This window comes from Mustela putorius, unplaced genomic scaffold, assembly GCF_011764305.1.
Source record: "Mustela putorius furo isolate JIRA1106 unplaced genomic scaffold, ASM1176430v1.1 tig00000508_pilon_pilon_pilon, whole genome shotgun sequence".
NCBI classification, from domain to species: Eukaryota; Metazoa; Chordata; class Mammalia; order Carnivora; family Mustelidae; genus Mustela; species Mustela putorius.
Genome location: NW_025421402.1, coordinates 2,315,442 through 2,332,763, shown reverse-complemented (window position 1 = coordinate 2,332,763; position 17,322 = coordinate 2,315,442). Strand labels below are relative to the sequence as shown.

The window sequence follows — 17,322 nt, the reverse complement described above, 5'->3', positions numbered from 1 at the left end:
TCTTAAGCGCTGAAAGCAATACAGGTGTCTTTACTTATGTCAGTGTGATGACTTTTGGATCCCAGCTAAGGATGGTGGCTTGTGGCCAGGGGAACCAACCACATGATTAGAAGGCAGGAACTTCCAGTCCCTGTAGGCTGAATCCGTTGGCAAAGGTCGATGATTTAATCAATCAGGCCTACTTGATGAAGCCTCCATAAAAACCCCAAAAAGAACAGTGTTTGGAGAGCGTCCGGGGTTGACAAACACAGCAAGATGCTAGGGCAGCCCACTCAGAGAGCAGAGAAGCTCCACGCTCCTTCCCTCATACCTTGTCCTATGTGTCTCTTCCCTCTGGCTGTTCCTGAGTTGTACCCTTTTATACTAAACTGGTACTCAAGCAAGTAAATGTTTTTCTGAATTCTGTGACCTACTTGAGCCCATTAATCCAAGCCAAGGAAGGGTTTTGGGAGGGCAGCTCGGGTTGATAGCCAGGAGGTCAGAAGGCCGGTGAACACTGGACTTGCAACTGGCATCTGAAGTGTGTGTGTGTGGGGGGGGGGGGCAGTCTCTCAAAACTGAGCCCTCCACCTGTGGGATCTGATGTCTCCCCAGGCAGAGAGTGTCAGAATCCCGACGGACCGCAGGATGCCCAGCTGCTGTCGGAGAATCAGCATCAACACTGGAAGTGGATGTAACAGGACAAAATAAAATTGTATCCTGTGGTCCAAGTAACACAACAAATTCTAGCACAGGTAATGGGATTGAAAAGGTAAAAGCAGATCCAGCAGGAGAAGGTTCTCTCGGGTGCTTGCTTGCTCAGGAAACACACAGGGAGAACGTGTATTTGCAGGCTACCGCTGTCCTACCTACACTCATCATCCCCGCCTTACCTGACGCTTCTTCCTCCACTCACTGGCAACTGGACCGCATCTCCGCTGCTTCACTAAGATCTCTCCCGTCAGGGATACCAGGGCTCTCTACGTTCCTAAACCCAATCGACTTAGGGGCGCCTGGGTGGCTCAGTGGGTTGAGCCTCTGCCTTCAGCTCGGGTCATGATCCCAGGGTCCTGGGATCGAGCCCCACATTGGGCTCCCCACTCGGTGGAAAGCCTGCTTCTCCCTCTCCCTCTGCCTGCCTCTCTGTCTACTTGTGATCTCTCTCTCTCTCTCTGTGTGTCAAATAAATAAATAAATCTTTTTTAAAAAAGAATTTTTAGTCTTGTTTTTCCTGCCTCTCAGTGGTATTTCCCAATGTTAGTCACTCCTTGAAATTCTTCCCTTTATCTGCCTCAACAGCAGCACTCTCTTCTTGTACCCCCTTATCCAGACTCTTTCTTCCTCTGCCAACCCTTTAAACGTTGGTCTTTCATTGTAAGTGGCCCTTGACTGACCGGTGTTCTCATTCTACCCATTTTCCTGGGAGTTTTGTCCCTAGCATAGATGACAGCAAAGTGTCTTCCTCTACAGCGTGAGAGGAGTTGAATGGTGGGGTCTGGCACAGAGTAGATTCTCAATAAAAACCATGTTGAAGGAGCAAACCAAGGGGTCATATTAAAATGTTTTTAAGGATATGGGTGAGAATCCTGCCAGAGTCCATGGTAGGAAAGAAGGCCAGATGGGAAAACAACAATTACTAAAGGTTTTCTTAAAAGCAATTTTATTCTTTTGGGAGTTCCCAGGTTCCCTTTTTCCTTCCTTGGACTTTCATCGCCATCCAACTGGTAATGTACCTAATTTTGGCAAAGAAACTCTCTTCTTGTACCCCCTTATCCAGACTCTTTCTTCCTCTGCCAACCCTTTAAACGTTGGTCTTTCATTGTAAGTGGCCCTTGACTGACCGGTGTTCTCATTCTACCCATTTTCCTGGGAGTTTTGTCCCTAGCATAGATGACAGCAAAGTGTCTTCCTCTACAGCGTGAGAGGAGTTGAATGGTGGGGTCTGGCACAGAGTAGATTCTCAATAAAAACCATGTTGAAGGAGCAAACCAAGGGGTCATATTAAAATGTTTTTAAGGATATGGGTGAGAATCCTGCCAGAGTCCATGGTAGGAAAGAAGGCCAGATGGGAAAACAACAATTACTAAAGGTTTTCTTAAAAGCAATTTTATTCTTTTGGGAGTTCCCAGGTTCCCTTTTTCCTTCCTTGGACTTTCATCGCCATCCAACTGGTAATGTACCTAATTTTGGCAAAGAGTGTATGTAAAAGCTTCAGACTGGGTTCCTATGGTTGGGAAGGTTACACCAGGATCTTTTTTACTCCATCTCTAGGTTAACAACAATCATCCCATACAATTACCCACCAGGGGCCAACACTTTATGTAGCCCCCAATCTATTTCTGGAAAAGCCTCCTATGTAGAGTTTTCCCAGAACAGCTTAAAAATGCAAGGAGTAAGGAGAACTGGCTGTGAAGCTGCTTATGTGTAAAATTGTTGGACTTCTCATAAAGAGAGCTCCCTGGGAACCCGAAGCCTGGTCATTTCTGTGGAAAACACTTAGCCTATCCTGGTCAATGCCAAATGCACAGCATTTGAGTTGAGCACTGTCGTTCTGAAGGAATCACTGGAGAAGCGCTAAACTGTTACCTCAATCTCTTTAACAAAAACGTTGAGAGCTACCTTCTTACACTAACTTTAACCACTCTCCAATCCCAGACAGTCACCGAACATGAGGTCACCAAGTTTTCCGGTCAAATGCTGGATGGTAGAATTTAATAAAAAAGAGAGGTTTTCTCCGATTACCCAATTATGGGCTGAAATTTAAATATAGCACAATTGCTTCTGCTTTTCCCATTTATGAGCTATGCTACGTAGCTCCTACAGGGGCTCATCAATTCTGTCTTCTAGGACGGACTGCAGTCCTTACACCACAGTGGTGCCTAAAGAAACAACTTTAAAAACACTTAAGTTAAAAAAAAAAAAAGTATTTACATTATCTTCCATGCCCCTTCTCCCCCCAAATAGCCATTTCTTAGATTAAGTGAATGCTCTTCACTTGGGAAGACAGTTAAAATCGACCAAGAGAACTTTCTTTGCTTGGGGGGATGTGGGTTCCCAATCGATTCTCAGATCCCGGGACAGATCTGAGATACTACACAAGGTAACCTTTAATCAGAGCCTCTCCTCCCCACCCCCCAAAGCAACCCATACATTCTTTCCTAATGTAAAGATTTCCAACAACAGCACAAAACTAGCTGTTAATAATAGGTCCCAACATGTAAATTACAGCGGTCTCCAAAAATAAAGCTTCATGGGGGGAAGAAAATCTGCAAGTTACCGCGGTGAGATAGACGCAGGGAAAGAACAGTTTCCTCACACCACGGACATCTGGATGTCCTTGCTCAAATGGCAGACAAGAATTCCGAACACAGTCCTTGGAAGCGATTTTTTGTGTGTGTAAACCACACCATGACTTTTCCCTACCTCGCCTCTCTGTCTCCTGCCCCTTGACCAACCTTACAATTAAACATGCAAGGCTTGTTCCTGAGTCTCAGTCTTTCCTGATGTTTCTAGAGAGCAGTGGGGTGGAGGGGGGGCAGGGGGGCAATGGGGTAATCTGTTACCTTCTCAGCACTTTGTCTAAGGTCATGACTGGGCCCCCAAGTTACTGGTGAAGTTTTCTTTCCTGCCAACCAGCCCATGAATGCTTATAGCCTGGAGGCCCTTAGAATGAGAGTACTTGTTAAGGATTCCAAAGCAGTGTTCCCAAGAGGCCCCCTTGGTCCCTGCATTTTGAACAGCTTCCTCCCCCCACTAAGATGCTCTATTCTTCTTTGATGAATTCTACCAAGAACACTGGACAGGTTTGTCCAAAGAAATCCCAGCATTATAAAAGTCCCATTGAATGGAAAGTTTCCTTGTCGCTTTAATCTAAGTCTTAAGAAAGGTTGAGGTGTTGCCCCACCCCCCCACCACCACGGGGGGGGGGGGGGAAGGACCACTACTCATCTGGCCTCAGTGGGCACTGTCATTTTCACAGCCCTCTTGCCTTCATCTTTATCTCAAAATTAACCCGCCTTCTTATCTTAAGTCATTGGGTTCATGGCCTGCTTACTCTCGGTGAAATATCTTTGTTGAGAGCTCTGAAGGTTTTTCACTTCAGAGAGCAGGACAGCTGAATACCACATTGTGCCTGAGGGTCAGAGGTCAGCATCACAGAGAAAACCCAGCTAATGCGTTGTGAAAGACCTTCCTTTTCGTGGGCAAGTCTTCCATGCATGTGAAACTAAGCCCATCTCTCACCTAGCACAAAGCCTTGAACAAAAAGAATGAAAAGAAAAAGGAATCTTAATTCTTCACCAGTAAGTGGATGAAGTAAAGATCTCATTCCAGAGAAACAAAACGACACGCAGGTGTTCAGGCAAGGTAAAAAGCCGTTCGTTCTATGCCCCAGGCAGGACACTCTGCCCACTGGAGGATGAAGGATACATGGAGGAAAAAATAACAGGGAACTGAAGAGATTTAAACTTCCCAAACCCTCACCTGCAAATGCCAAATATACCAAACATTTCTGTAAGGCAGATGCCCTACCCAGTTTTCATAGAATCAGGTATTGAAGTGTCTGGAGTGCTTCACAGGCATAAATACCTGGCCATTTTTTTGTAACCGATAATTGCTTTCAACACCCCGCAAGCCTGGATGGCCACAATTCCGCAGCAAACGCTTCCCGAGGCAACATCCCACTCTGACAACGTTCCATCCCCTCCAAACGGTCTCCTGCTCACTGTGCAGTGTGTGCTTCTCCAAGAAGGAGAAACTGAGGCTAGAAATCTTGCCCCTGGGTTGTGAACAAGTCAGTGTCAAAGTCGGTAGGAGACTTCTGGGTGCTTCACGTCTTTCCTGTGGCATTAAACACACACTCCAGTGCTGCCTGGGTACAAAGCCCACACTTAGCACATGAGCCTTTTCCCCCACTGACATCTCTCACGTGTCCTTTACTTCTGCTTTCCTCAAAATGCCTCCTGCCACATCACCTCCCCGGGTCGAGAGGGAGAGAAGTTTTTGTTATCTAAAGATAACAATCACAGGGAAAAAATAACAATTTGGGGAACACGGGAAATGATTGGCTAGGAAACTGCTCTGGGGATTCACATGCTTTTCTTGGGCAACTGAGTTGAAATCTCTGCTCTGAGGCTTTCTCATCAGTCTGGGGCTTTGGCATAATCCTTAAAGAAGTCAGAAGAAGGAAGACTGAAATGAAAAGAAGAGAAAGTTAATCAAAATCAATCGGGGTTTTGTTTCTGGGAAAGGTGCCTTCAGGCAACAGACAGGAACAAAAACATCCTGTCCTTTCTTCCATTTTGTTCTGAGGCAGGACGGATCCAGGGCTGCTTCTCAGCTTAGAAAACGGGTCCGTCTCACCCTCCAGACTTTCTCACATTTGGAAGAACAAAGCCCTAACAGGGGACCTCTCATAGGTGCCAGCCTTCTGCGCATCAGCTAAGTGTTAACTTAGAGTAAATACAAAATTCATCCATTATCGCTCCAAAGGTGTCGACAATGAATGAATATAAGATATACCTTGGGCATTAAAAACTCTGTCCTCTAGGAGTGCCTGGGTGGCTCAGTCGGTTAGGTGTCTGCCTTCCGCTTGGGTCAGGATCCCAGGGTCCTGGGATAGAGTCCCACATTGGGCTCCTTGTTCAGCTGGAAGCCTGCTTCTTCCTCTGCCTACCTGTGCTCTCTCTCTCTGACACATAAATAAATAAAATCTTTAAAACACACACGCGCGTGCGCACACACAGACACACACACCCCCACACACCCAACTTTGTCCTCCACTCTCTCCTGGGAAGAGCACAGTTTGGTCTCATATAGATTTGGAGAAAGAGAGACACAATAATGACCTAATCGAATAGTTTGAAAGCCCCCCTCCCTTTTTTTTTTTAAAGATTTTATTTATTTATTTGACAGAGAGAGATCACAAGTAGGCAAAGAGGCAGGCAGAGAGAGAGAGGAGGAAGCAGACTCCCCGCTGAGCAGAAAGCCCAATGCGGGACTCGATCCCAGGACCCTGAGATCATGACCTGAGCCAAAGGCAGCGGCTTAACCCACTGAGCCACCCAGGCGCCCCTGAAAGCCCCTTTTTAAGAGGAACCCTCTCTATGAACATTTTCACCCGAAATCCCCAGTGTATAAAACAGGTAATAACAGAGTTACTCTGGTTGAAAGGGCGGCAGCTGCTCAGGGTCCACTTGCCCTGCCCCTCCCAGGTCCCCTCCAGCCGTTAGCGGTTTCATCTCAGCTCCTTCCTCCCCCGTTACCGTGTCCATACAAGTCATCCAGGCAGATGGTGGTTTTTCTACGTTTAAAGGCTTCCCGAGAAGGCCCTTCCACACCTTCCTTAGGCACTCATTTCATGTCAAGTCCTCGTTATAGAGAATTAGAGACAGGCGCCAGTCAACCTATGAGATTCAAAGTCCTAGAACCAGCAGGGATCCCCCCCCACACACACTTCTGCTTTTCCACCTCCCCTCTGTACCCCTACACCCACAGTGCTTTATTATATCCAGTGTCAGTTTAAGGTTTTCACAACGTGGAGCAATCTGAGAGCAAAATCCTTCTAGACTTTTATAATCTCCCTCTAGGACCTTTTAAGTCCTACACTTATCTCAACAACAGTTTTACTGACAACTTGCCTTTTCAAGCTCCCCCAAGTCTCCAGTAATGTAGTTTTTATAGAAAGGATTTTTTTCTTCTTACACTCATATTTCATCAGCTTATGTCATGATCAAGTGAAACTATGTCAACTGGCGTAAACAGGTTTGGGAACAAACAGCTCTTGGTAAGTGTTCAGCCCGACTGGTGGGAGCAGAAGGGTTCAGGCACAGCCAAGAGCAGAAGGAATATTGGGTGTGTGGAGGGCATGGAGAGCAAGTCCCGGGAGAGGGCTCTGCTCTATGGGATGCCCGGAAGCCCTGCAACAAGATGAGGGTGAAATTCACAAGGCGGAAGACACTATTACATCTCCGCTTCGGACCTTTCCTGCTTCTCAATATATTCCTCCTGGCTCCACCTCTGGATTTCTTCATTAAGGGTGAAGACCGGGGGTGGGGGTGGGGGGAATAGATAAGGAAGTGAAGTGGACTGAAATAAAAAATACAGGTTATTTCGGAATCCTTGGGCTCCCATCAAATGATCGGCAGTATTTTACTTGGATGGCATTATTTTACTGGTAGACTCATTCCGGGTTAGAGAGAGTCTCAGTTCATCTTACAAGACAGACAATGAGTGGCTAAGAAGCTTGCCAGTGTAGACAGTGATGTGAAACCCAGAGCCAGACCCAGGAGTCCTGACTTCTTGGGGGGTCTCCTATAGGTGGCAGTGCCTCCCCAGCGCAGCAAGATTTTTTCCAAGGGCTTTGGACGTGCTGGGGATCCAAGCTGCTTTCACAATGAACAGCTCTGTGCCAATTTCAAGAGTTCGTTTCTCAGATAGCAGGAAAGCTCCTGAACCAGGCTTTGCAGGAGTAAGCAGTGACTTCCTCCCTCTTGCAGGAGGCATGGTTGGCTTCTGGGACCTGGGACCTGGAGTGGCCCTTTTTCCCCTAAGGGTTGGAGGCCAGCGTGGAGGTTGGTGGAAGCTCCCCACTGAGGGAAATGAAGTGGAGCAGCCTTAATCTCAATCCCTTCCTAAACACCCCATACATGCCGACCCTCTGCACCCCTGGCTTTGCCAGAGGTTTCCATACAGGGACTCCAGAAGAAAAACAAACACTTAACCAATAATGAATACGAGATTCATCTCTAGGAGATGAAAACAATTTCTATTAACCACAGGAGAACACTGGTGTTATTCCATATACCTCCCCCTTCACATTTAATTTATAAGAGTCGGGGGAGGAGGACCCTGTTAATTGAACAGGGACAAGAGAAGAAAATTAATAAGTTAACATATTGCTCATCAGATTTCAAAGGTAATTCTAAAATGTATAAGGATGGAGAATAGTGGTCTCTATGGATTTTCCTATTCAGAGAGCCGCCTTTTCAGGAAAAAAGGTGATTCGTGAGTCCTTCCCAGGATTAGCTCAGTGCTGGCCTAAAAGGCATCTGCAAGGCTGTTAAACTTGAACCCCATATATTAGAGGACCCACTCCTGTGAAATTGCTGTGGGGAGCTCTGGATTCTGGAAGAAGGCTCTAAGAATAAGCACTCAGTAGCAACAGGTATGGAAAACTGGGTTGCAAATCCTGGCCTGGAAATTACAAGGATGTTCGGCGGGAATTTATGAGAGCTAGATGGGGAGAAACAGTATAAATTATGGGAACTGAACCCATACCTAACAGGAAAAAATTGGAAGAAATGGCACACATTTCCAGAGCATGGAAATCCACCACAACGTAAACAAGGATCTCACTAGGGAGCTCTCTTCAGACAAGAGGATCTGATTAACCAAAGAAGTGCTGCTTCCCAACTGCGTGTCAGAGAGTGAAGGAGCGAGGTCTCAGATTTGTGCCATGGAACACTGGTGTTATCTCAGCCACCACTGTGTCTGGGGGGTCAAATTCCAGAAACCCTGACACCCAAGAATAATTCCGAAGTATTTATTTTCCCTGAGGGCCTTGGAGCCGTAATTCCACTCACTGGCAGAAATACTATTCTGTTTAGAGCTGTTAAAAACCTATTTTTAAAATCACACATTTGGCAGATCATCAGGACCAAAACCTGGTAGTCGAGCATAGTCTTATAGAAGAATAGAAAATAATCCATGGGAAAATGTCCCAAACCTGAGCAATACTTTCATGCATGTGCATGCACACACACACATTCTCTCTCTCTCTCTGAGCATGAGTGCACGCACCAGACAGCTGCCAAAAGAATGAGGGGTGAGCCGGACATCAAAGATGATGGAGTGGGCTGTGCCTTCTGTACCAGTTTTCCGACATATTACCCATTGATCCCACGGCCTCATAAATTCTCTTCAAGAGAATTCATCCTGGCCCAGGGCCCTCTCCCCCTCTCCTTTCATACCTGAAAACCTTCCTCCTTCCTGAGTACCCTCTCCAGATTTCCCTGCAGTCTACACTTGAACTTTTCATGCCTGCCACACTCACTGTGCTCTTAATGCAGTGCTCCTTGACCTGGTTATAAATCTTTTTTTTTTTTAAGATTTTATTTATTTATTTGACAGACAGAGATCACAAGTAGGCAGAGAGGCAGACAGAGAGAGAGGAAGGGAAGCAGGCTCCCTGCTGAGCAGAGAGCCCAATTCGGGGCTCAATCCCAGGACCCTGGGATCATGACATGAGCCAAAGGCAGAGGCTTTAACCTGCTGAGCCACCCAGGTGCCCAAATCTTGTTTTTGACTTGCTTGCTCCCTGTTTCCAGCTCCAATTATTCCCAGTGTCAGAAATCAACATTCAGCTCTGCTACAGATTAATCATACCATGGGGACTGAAATAAGTAGTCTTTTTCTCTCTTTGTAGTGAGGAGCACAATTCTTGGCACACAGCAGGCAATTAATAAATCCTCACTGGTGGATGGCTGATCAGCTTCTATTTTCTGTAGCTGTTCTATTTCAGGAGATAGGATTTGAGCCAATCTAAAGAGCTCTAAGTGTGATGTTGCCCAGGCTAATGGTGGTATACGTAAGTCTGGACTGTTACATCAAGCTCTTATGATAGAAACCTGTTAGCTATGTGCTGTCATTAAATTCCACATAGACACCACTTGACGAGGGGTCCCTGGCCCCTAGGAACTCATGATTAGACAAAAATACCACCATGTAACAAATGAATAGGGGGAAAACTATAAGCTGGAAAGCAGCTTCCCTGGAGGTTGAAGAACCTCATTAACAGCTCTCCATTTGTACAAACTAACCATCTCAGAAAGCAGCCTACGTATTCTCAAGGTTGCGGAAAGCGCTGAGTTCCTCAGACTCACATTCAGTCCACGGCAGAATGGGCTGCAGAGCGAGCCAGAGCTGTGTTTGCATTTCTGCTCTACCTCGTACTAGCTGTGACTTTGGGACAGGCATGCTCCCTCCCTGAAAGCGTGCTCACATCCCCAAAAATGGCCATATCACCATCGGCTCTTCCTGGTTGCTGGGATAAACAAGGGAAAAAATAAAGCCCCCAGCTCAGGTCCCAGCAAGTAGGTAGGTACCCAACTTCCCTCTGCTCTCCTCTTTGGAATGACCTGCCCACGACTCAGATGTTGCCTGTAGCCATACAGGAACTAGGAGGACCAGTTTATGAGGGAAGCTCATATGTGCCATTCCCTCTGTAAGTCCACGGGTGACATCAAGCCTCTCCACTGTGGAAAGACGACAGGGGCCAGGGTGTTGTGCATGGGTATACAGGCACATGGGCAGGGGCTTTGATATTCTTTCCCCCAATGACCTGTCAGAGTCTTCATGGCAGAGAGGGTTTCTAAGATTTAAATGTCTAATAATGTCCAAGAATTTAGTATTTCTAGAAAATTCCTGAAGCGTCCCAAGAAAGGGAGTATGAGGATGAATCTTCGTATCTGACACGTTCTGCCCATGGGTAGCCCTGGACTCTGCTTTCGTGGCAAAGGCAAGGGCAGGCCATCATTCTGGCCATGAACTTTGCCTGAGACGAAAACCGAGACCAGGCTCTGGAGGAAAGAAGCCCGCGGTGTTATCAAAGGCTTCCTGACAGGATTCCCGGTGGTGTCGAGCAGGGACGCTTTGATCCAGATGTATTTCAGGGTTCTGTCTTAGACAAGGAGTGTCTGTGATCAACGAAGCCACAGCGATGGTGGGTCTAGGCAATGAAACTGGAAGATGACATATGGTTTCTCAACTAAGGAAAACTCCCTTTCTCCTCAAATGAGCTCTGGTTCCACTGGAAAATGCACATTTTTGCTCTCACGCCCAATGGAAATGCATCTTCCCCCCCCCCCCCCCCCCCCCCCCCCCCCCCCCCCCCCCCCCCCCCCCCCGGCAAGTCCTCCCTAACCTCTCTAAGGACGGCCCCTCCCTGCTTACTTCTGCTTCCTACACATTCCATCTGGCGTCACAGGGATGGGTACCCTGTTTCCTCCATCAGCCTGCATTCTCCTGCATTATTCCCCCTCCAATAACATATGTATGTGCTCAATGACTTTTATTTATCTGTGTTCACTGAAAGACGATAAGCCTCCTGAGGGCAGACACTTTTATGTCTGTCTTACTGATCACTACTGACCTCCCGGTTCCCAGCACTGGGCTTGGCCTCTGCCCGTGGCTTGCTACAGTTTGTTGAATAAATGAATAAACGTTAGCTCCGTAAAGGGTCAGCTCAGTGTCTCCAGCACCCAGCATAATGACTGGCACAAAAGTATCACATAGTAGAGGCTCATGAAACAAGGCTTTTTTTTTTTTAAACGATGACATTTTTTGAAGGGGCGATTTTTATGTAAATTGACATTAAAATAGGATATACAAATATGGCCTCCTAGTTAGCATAGAATTTGGACTGAATAGAAATCTAAGGATGAGTAATTGAGAATTGGAGAAAAAAAAAATCAAAAATATATTCACAGCCAGGAAGTTATTTAGTCTATTATTTGACTGGCACCCTCATGAGGGTCCTAGCAAAACGGAAGGGAAAAAATTGAAGGGAAAAAGCAATCTTGAAGAATCTAGGAGGGACCTCTAGTGCCTGCAAGGCACCTCAACTAATAAATATCACTTCTAGGTGCTCACGTGTTGTAAGCACTTTGCCCTTCCCATCAGCTCACAGTCATGACTATGTCCCAGCGGGTAGAATGGTCAGGAATCAGACACATTTCATGGAGAAGGAAATGGAGGCTGGAGGCTACGCAACCTCCGTAAGGTCATAAGGCTAACTGTGATGGAGCCCTAGTCCCGAATCGGGTCCGCAGACTCCCCAAGTCCAATGCTCTTCCCACCTCACTCCCACTAGACTTCCTGCCGACTGCAGACCGTGTGGAAGCCTTGAACACCTTCAACTTGTGCATCTGCAGCATCTGGCAGTCCCTGGGCCTGGATCAGTGTCAGTGAGAATGAGCTCCTTGGACAAGTGCTTCAGGGGTTGGCTTCAGAGTCAGACAGATCTAGGGGTGAGAACAAATCCCACCACTGTGATCTTGGATGTGATTACTTAACCTCCCTGTGCCTCAGTTTCTTCATTTGTGAAATGGGATGATGATAAACTATACCTCGTATAGTTTGCTGTAGGGCTGCAAGAAGGGAATGTTGATTAAGCGCTGAACATAGATCGTGTTTTAGAGCATCCTATGATGGGGGAAAGTGATTGGCTCAGATGCTGGACACAGCCCATGAAGTCTTCCTTACTGTAACACTTGCCGCTTGGTAACTCTCTCCTCCCTGCCTCTCAAGCAGAGCGCAGGGGCTTTGCAGGAAGAGGTTAAGCCAGCAAGTGTGGTTTGCCTGCATCAGTGCGTGCCTAGCCCCATAAAATCCGCTAACAAGAAGCAGCTCGTTGGCTCTGCTGTCCCTCGGCATTCTGTCTTCTCGCAGAGGCTGGGTTTGTGCCAAGCTGAAGTCCCATGCCCCAGGGGGTCTCTGTGGGTTGAGTGAGGCAAGTGCTGTGAGTGGATCTTGTTCCCACTAGTCCCCAGGCTTTAGCTAAGGGCCCCTTCTAGGAGGGAATCTAGGAATGTTGAATGGGATCAATGCCTGCACCCTGGATTTCCTGCTTAGAAGAATCTGAAGGATGGTGATTTCTGGAACAGGAAAGAGAGGGGTCACCAGGAGAGATGGGCAGAACGGCGCTCATGGAGACAATCTGCCATGACAGATGCAGTAATGCCAGGCATCTGCTCCGAGGCAAGTGGAGCGGCTAGTGGCTCATCACAGCTCAACTCATCAAAACCTGGGTATGGAGATATTGTGGGCCAATTAAGCCATTCACCCCAATACTTCACATCCCTTCCAAGCTGCCTCCTTTGGAGCTTAAGGGGAACCTACACCTGAAGGGCAAGCATCTCTTTGATCCCTGTTGGCCCTAATCAAGTATCATTTACAGGGAAGGTTTCGAGCTGTCTCCAGGGCAAAGGCTTGGGTCAAGCTCTCCCTCTGTGGATTGCAGCTACGGTAGTTAAATTTTATATCTGAACCCTGGTGATTTGAGGACTGACCTCCACTTTATAAAATCCGCTTTCTCCTTGCCTGCCAAGGACAATTAGCCTGAAAGACTAGGGCTTGGGTGGAAAGGAAACTGCAGCCCAACCTCGCCCCACCCACCCTAGCAGGCCAGCGGGCTGAGTGTGTGTAATGGGACGGGCTCCACTCCCTGGGCTGTGGCAGACTGCTCCCCACCCTGGCACACCTGCCCAGAAGTCTGTTTCTGGTAAGGAGCTAGGCCTTAACTATAGTCCTTAACTATAGCCCCAGGATAGGCACTAAGCTCATTGTCTACAAAGCCTAGGGTTCCCAGGGTGGGGTGGGAAGGGGTGGAGCAGTGCAAGGGGGCAGGGAAATGAGCCATTCAGAAGAAATGACGGCATAACCTAGAAAAGGCCATGTGCAGGAAGGAAGGAGTGATGGGCTCAAAAAAAGGAACCAACTAAAGGATTTTCATGTCTTCCAGTGATGAAGGAGTGTAGAACCAGTGCAAATCTGGGTTCAGTGACCTTTATACTCCTGCATGGGCACTCCCTGTGGATCTCAAGTAGGTTCTGAACTGGGGTGGTGGTGATGAAAGTGGAGAACAAGGTCAGGGACAGCCCCTTCCTTCTACTTTCCCAGGGCCCAGAGACTCAGGACTCACCCCCGGATCTCACCAGGAAAAAAGAATCCCCAGAGGTCCCTACCTAGATTGATTCTTTGTTCAAAACTGGTTCCCCTTAAAGATAAATCCCACTAGTCACCTTAGCAAAGTCAGTCCGAGGGTCCCAAGTCCCATCCCAGAGGGGCTGCAGACTGTCCCACTGTGGTAGGGGACAAGAAGCTGGGGGCCAGCAGGACTCTGGCCTCCAAGGGCACCCAGTGCTGCAGAAGCCTCTCCCTTGTCAGGGCTTGCCTGGTTCTGTTGCTATTACCCTAGGCCTGCATGTATGTGGGGGCTCTCCCCAAGGAACCATGGGGAAGCAGAGAATGTTCCAGGATGCAAGGCTGGGCTCTTGGGGTTGAGAGCCCTGAGGAGGTTTGGGGGTGGGGGTGGTCTCAGCATCAGGCCTAACCTCCAACTTCCTTCAGCCAGCCAAGTCAAAGGGAGGCTGAGGGGAGGGAGTGTGTATATTGGGGTGGGAAGCTCCCAGAAAAACCAGAAAGCATCAGCTCTCTTTCTCTAGCTGTTGGAATTTCCTAATCCTCTCTTGGAAGTACAGTTTCCAAGTCGGCTCTGAAGATCCCAGTCTGGCTGTGCTCATACTCACTTCCCCTTAGTGGGGAGCCTCTATGCACGGCTCCCCTTACCAGGGTCTGTGGTCCCCAACCATGCAGCTCCCAGATTCCTCTGCTGCTCATCCCTTCCCAGAGTAGAGTCCCAGGCTTCACTCTTAGGGGAACCAACCAGCTGTGAGGTCACAAATTCACCCCTACCTCCCCACCTTAGGTCTCACCCCTCTATCTCCTTACACCCCAGAGCTTCTGGGTCAGGGAGACCCTTCCTCTGAAGACCTCTCCCCTTCCACTCTCTAGGTCCCTAAGAACCTCAACACCACCCCCCCACCAAGGCTGGGAGTGGGAACAACCCCCCCCCCCCATACACTGCAGCAGCAACCATCCAAGTTCAATCAAGTTGTGCCATTGTCTCAGCTTTGTCCCGGTCCCTGGGGAGCCCAAGCGCCTTGCCTTGCCTTCCCGCTTCCTTCCCCAGACCCCTCCACACACCCACCTCCAACTCCCAACGCCAACAAGCCCAAGACTCCGGCTCCGGCACCGGGAGCAGTGCCGGGAGCCAGAGGACTCCGGCGGTGCCCGAAGTCCTCCCTCCCTCTATCAGAGAAGCAGGGCCGCCAAGACCCTCCTTCCTGCAGACCCCACACCCACTGCTGCGGTAGTAGCGTAGCCAGGGACCGGGGCTGGGGCTGGGGTTGGGGAGCTCCCAACCCGACCCCAGCACTGCGGCAGCCGAGCGCTTACCTGCGAGGGAAATTCACCGTCCTTCCCGACCTGGGCAGGGGCAGATGAAGCATCTTCCCCGGCTCAGGCGGCCATTCGCCGGGTGGGCACCCAGCGCCCTCCCCGGCACCGCGGACACCCGAAGAGGTCTGAGCCCGGGCCACGCGGAGGGCCAGACGCCGACTGCTCGCCGGCCCTCCGCTCCCTCTTCTCCCCACCGCCCGGGCTCGCACTTACGGCTCCAGCTGTACTTAAAGCGACAGAGCCCCATTTCGCCGCCGCTGACTTCTGTCCCGAGCCCCGCAGATGCAGGCTGCGAGCGGGCTCTTTAACGCCCAGAGCAGGTAGACAAAGAGCCACCGCAGCCTCTGCCTTCCGGTGGCCTCAGAAGCCCGGGAGGTGCAGAAGCGGGCTGGGGGCCTCGACCTCCACCTGGGCTGCTCCGGAATTAACTCCCGTGCTGCCGGCTGCGGTCCCTTGGGCGCCCTTACTCGCGCTACAGGAGCAGAAGGGGGTGTGGGCAGCGAGCCAGGGAACGAACCGGTGTATACCGGTGGGCACGGGTCCGGGAGGCCTGGGTTGAACCTTCCCCGGGCGGGGCTTCTTTCCAGACCCCCTCCTGGCCCCCTGTCCGGGCTCTAAAAAATTAGTCAGAATAAGAGCAGGGGATAGGTACATCACCTAAAAGGAGAGCGTGGTGGGGGAGGAAGGTCAGACCACGGGCACAAATTACCAGGGCCTTGGCTCAGAGACCTGGGGTGGGGAGGGGAGACTAGGAAGGTATGCCCTCCAGTAGTGGCGAAAACCTGGGGGGCGGGGGTGGAGGGCTGTTTTTCCAACTTAGGGAAATAGATATGGTGAAAGGTGTGCGTGTTGGGGGAAGACTGCCAGGGAGAGGAATCGTTCACACCTTGCAAGGATCTGTGCTTTCATCCAGGAGGCATTTTTAGCTGACTAAGAAGAAAACGATCTCAAAGAGGGAGGATTTTAGTTGTAAAGAAGAACAAGTGGGATCCAGTAGCAGCACCCCCTTCCACTGAGCTCCCTTAGGGTCTTCCTGAGCTCCTAACTCTCCCCAGCAGAGACCGGGAGCTGCACAGATGCCCTCCTCACTGCTTCCTGGGGGTTCTCTCCTTGCTCCTGGAGGGGGCTAACTGTGTAAGGTTGGGTCCCCATCTCACTGTGATCTGGGCAAACCGGGGAGACCATGTTTTAGAAACGGACAGATGCTATCTGCCATTTCTTGAAGCAATGAAATCAACAGCAGTGATCTTTTTAAAATGCACCCCCTCCCCCCGCCCCCAGTACATACCTAAGAGGTCAGTGTGCCGCTGATGCTGGGAAGCTTGGGGGCGATCCAGCTGCACACAGAGACCCTCTGGGTTCTCCTAGGCCTGTCACCCCAGCACCCTGAGCTTTCTGGGATGGGTTTTTGCAAAAGTTAAAGCACAGGAGATTCACACTCCTGAGCTCCTTCCTGCTCTCCAGCCTTTAAGGAGGTCTGGCCATGCTTTGAGTGCTAGGGATGGCCCTTTTCCCTAAAAGCCCATCTGGCTCTGGTCCTCTGATTGCCCAGGGCCACTGACTTGGGGCTGCATCTCTAAATGGGGGAACTATGTCTTGGAGTTCCCTTCAGAGGGATCCCCAGCACTGAGTTGAGAGGGGTCTACTTCTGAGGTTGCAGAAAAAGCTGTGGTCAAGTTTTCTAAATATGCTTGGAGATCAAAGGGGAGTAAAGAGCTGCGTGATCCCAGCATGGGGCGGGGAGTTGATTTTTATTCCCTTTACTCAGTGCTGGGTGGTTTCAGTGGTAGGACTTAGGAAAGGTGCACCAGATCCCAGGCAGACCACCTTTGAGGGGAATCAGAGCAAGGCAGGTGGTTTTCTCCAGTGTTTTCACCCATCTCGGGCCCCAGACCAAACCCCTATCCTGGTTCTTCTGTCCTGGTCATGTCCACAGCCAGGCCATCCTCACCGCCACCCCAACTGGAGGGTGAGCGTAATCAGTTTTCTCAGGAGAGTCTGCCTGGGCAGCTGTGTTGGGGCTGGCCTGGGTCATCTGGGGAACAGCTTATGGTGACACACACCATAAGGGATTCTCTTTAGCCTCAGCCAGCATCCTGAGTAAAATGACTTTGTCTGAGCCAGAGGAATGTCACCAGCAGGGGATGTTTTCCCCCAGATCTAGCTGTGCATTTTCCATAAGGTTTCCTCCTTTGCAGAGCCTGGAGGGAGGGGAGACCAACAGAGGTGAGGCACAGTGGCTTTATTTGGAGGGGCAGGCATCTTTGGAGCAGGGACTGAGCTCTCCCAGAACATTCCTTCATAGCCTTGCAGAGCCCATGTGGC

General features: G+C 49.6%; 1 protein-coding gene across 11 annotated transcripts in view; it reads right to left on the bottom strand.

Moving 5' to 3' along the window:
* The window catches only part of NAV1 (neuron navigator 1), a 255,114-nt gene that overhangs the window by 63,873 nt on the left and 173,919 nt on the right, over nt 1-17,322 (bottom strand). Inside the window, exon 1 of one of the 11 annotated variants that reach the window (XM_004756285.3) lies at nt 14,995-15,627. The exons of the other annotated variants lie outside the window; for them this stretch is intronic. Within the exon in view, the coding sequence (XP_004756342.1) occupies nt 14,995-15,047 (53 nt within the window). The 5' untranslated portion in view covers nt 15,048-15,627. Of the gene's footprint in view, nt 1-14,994; nt 15,628-17,322 lie in introns of those variants that run through there. 11 annotated transcript variants of the gene reach the window in all.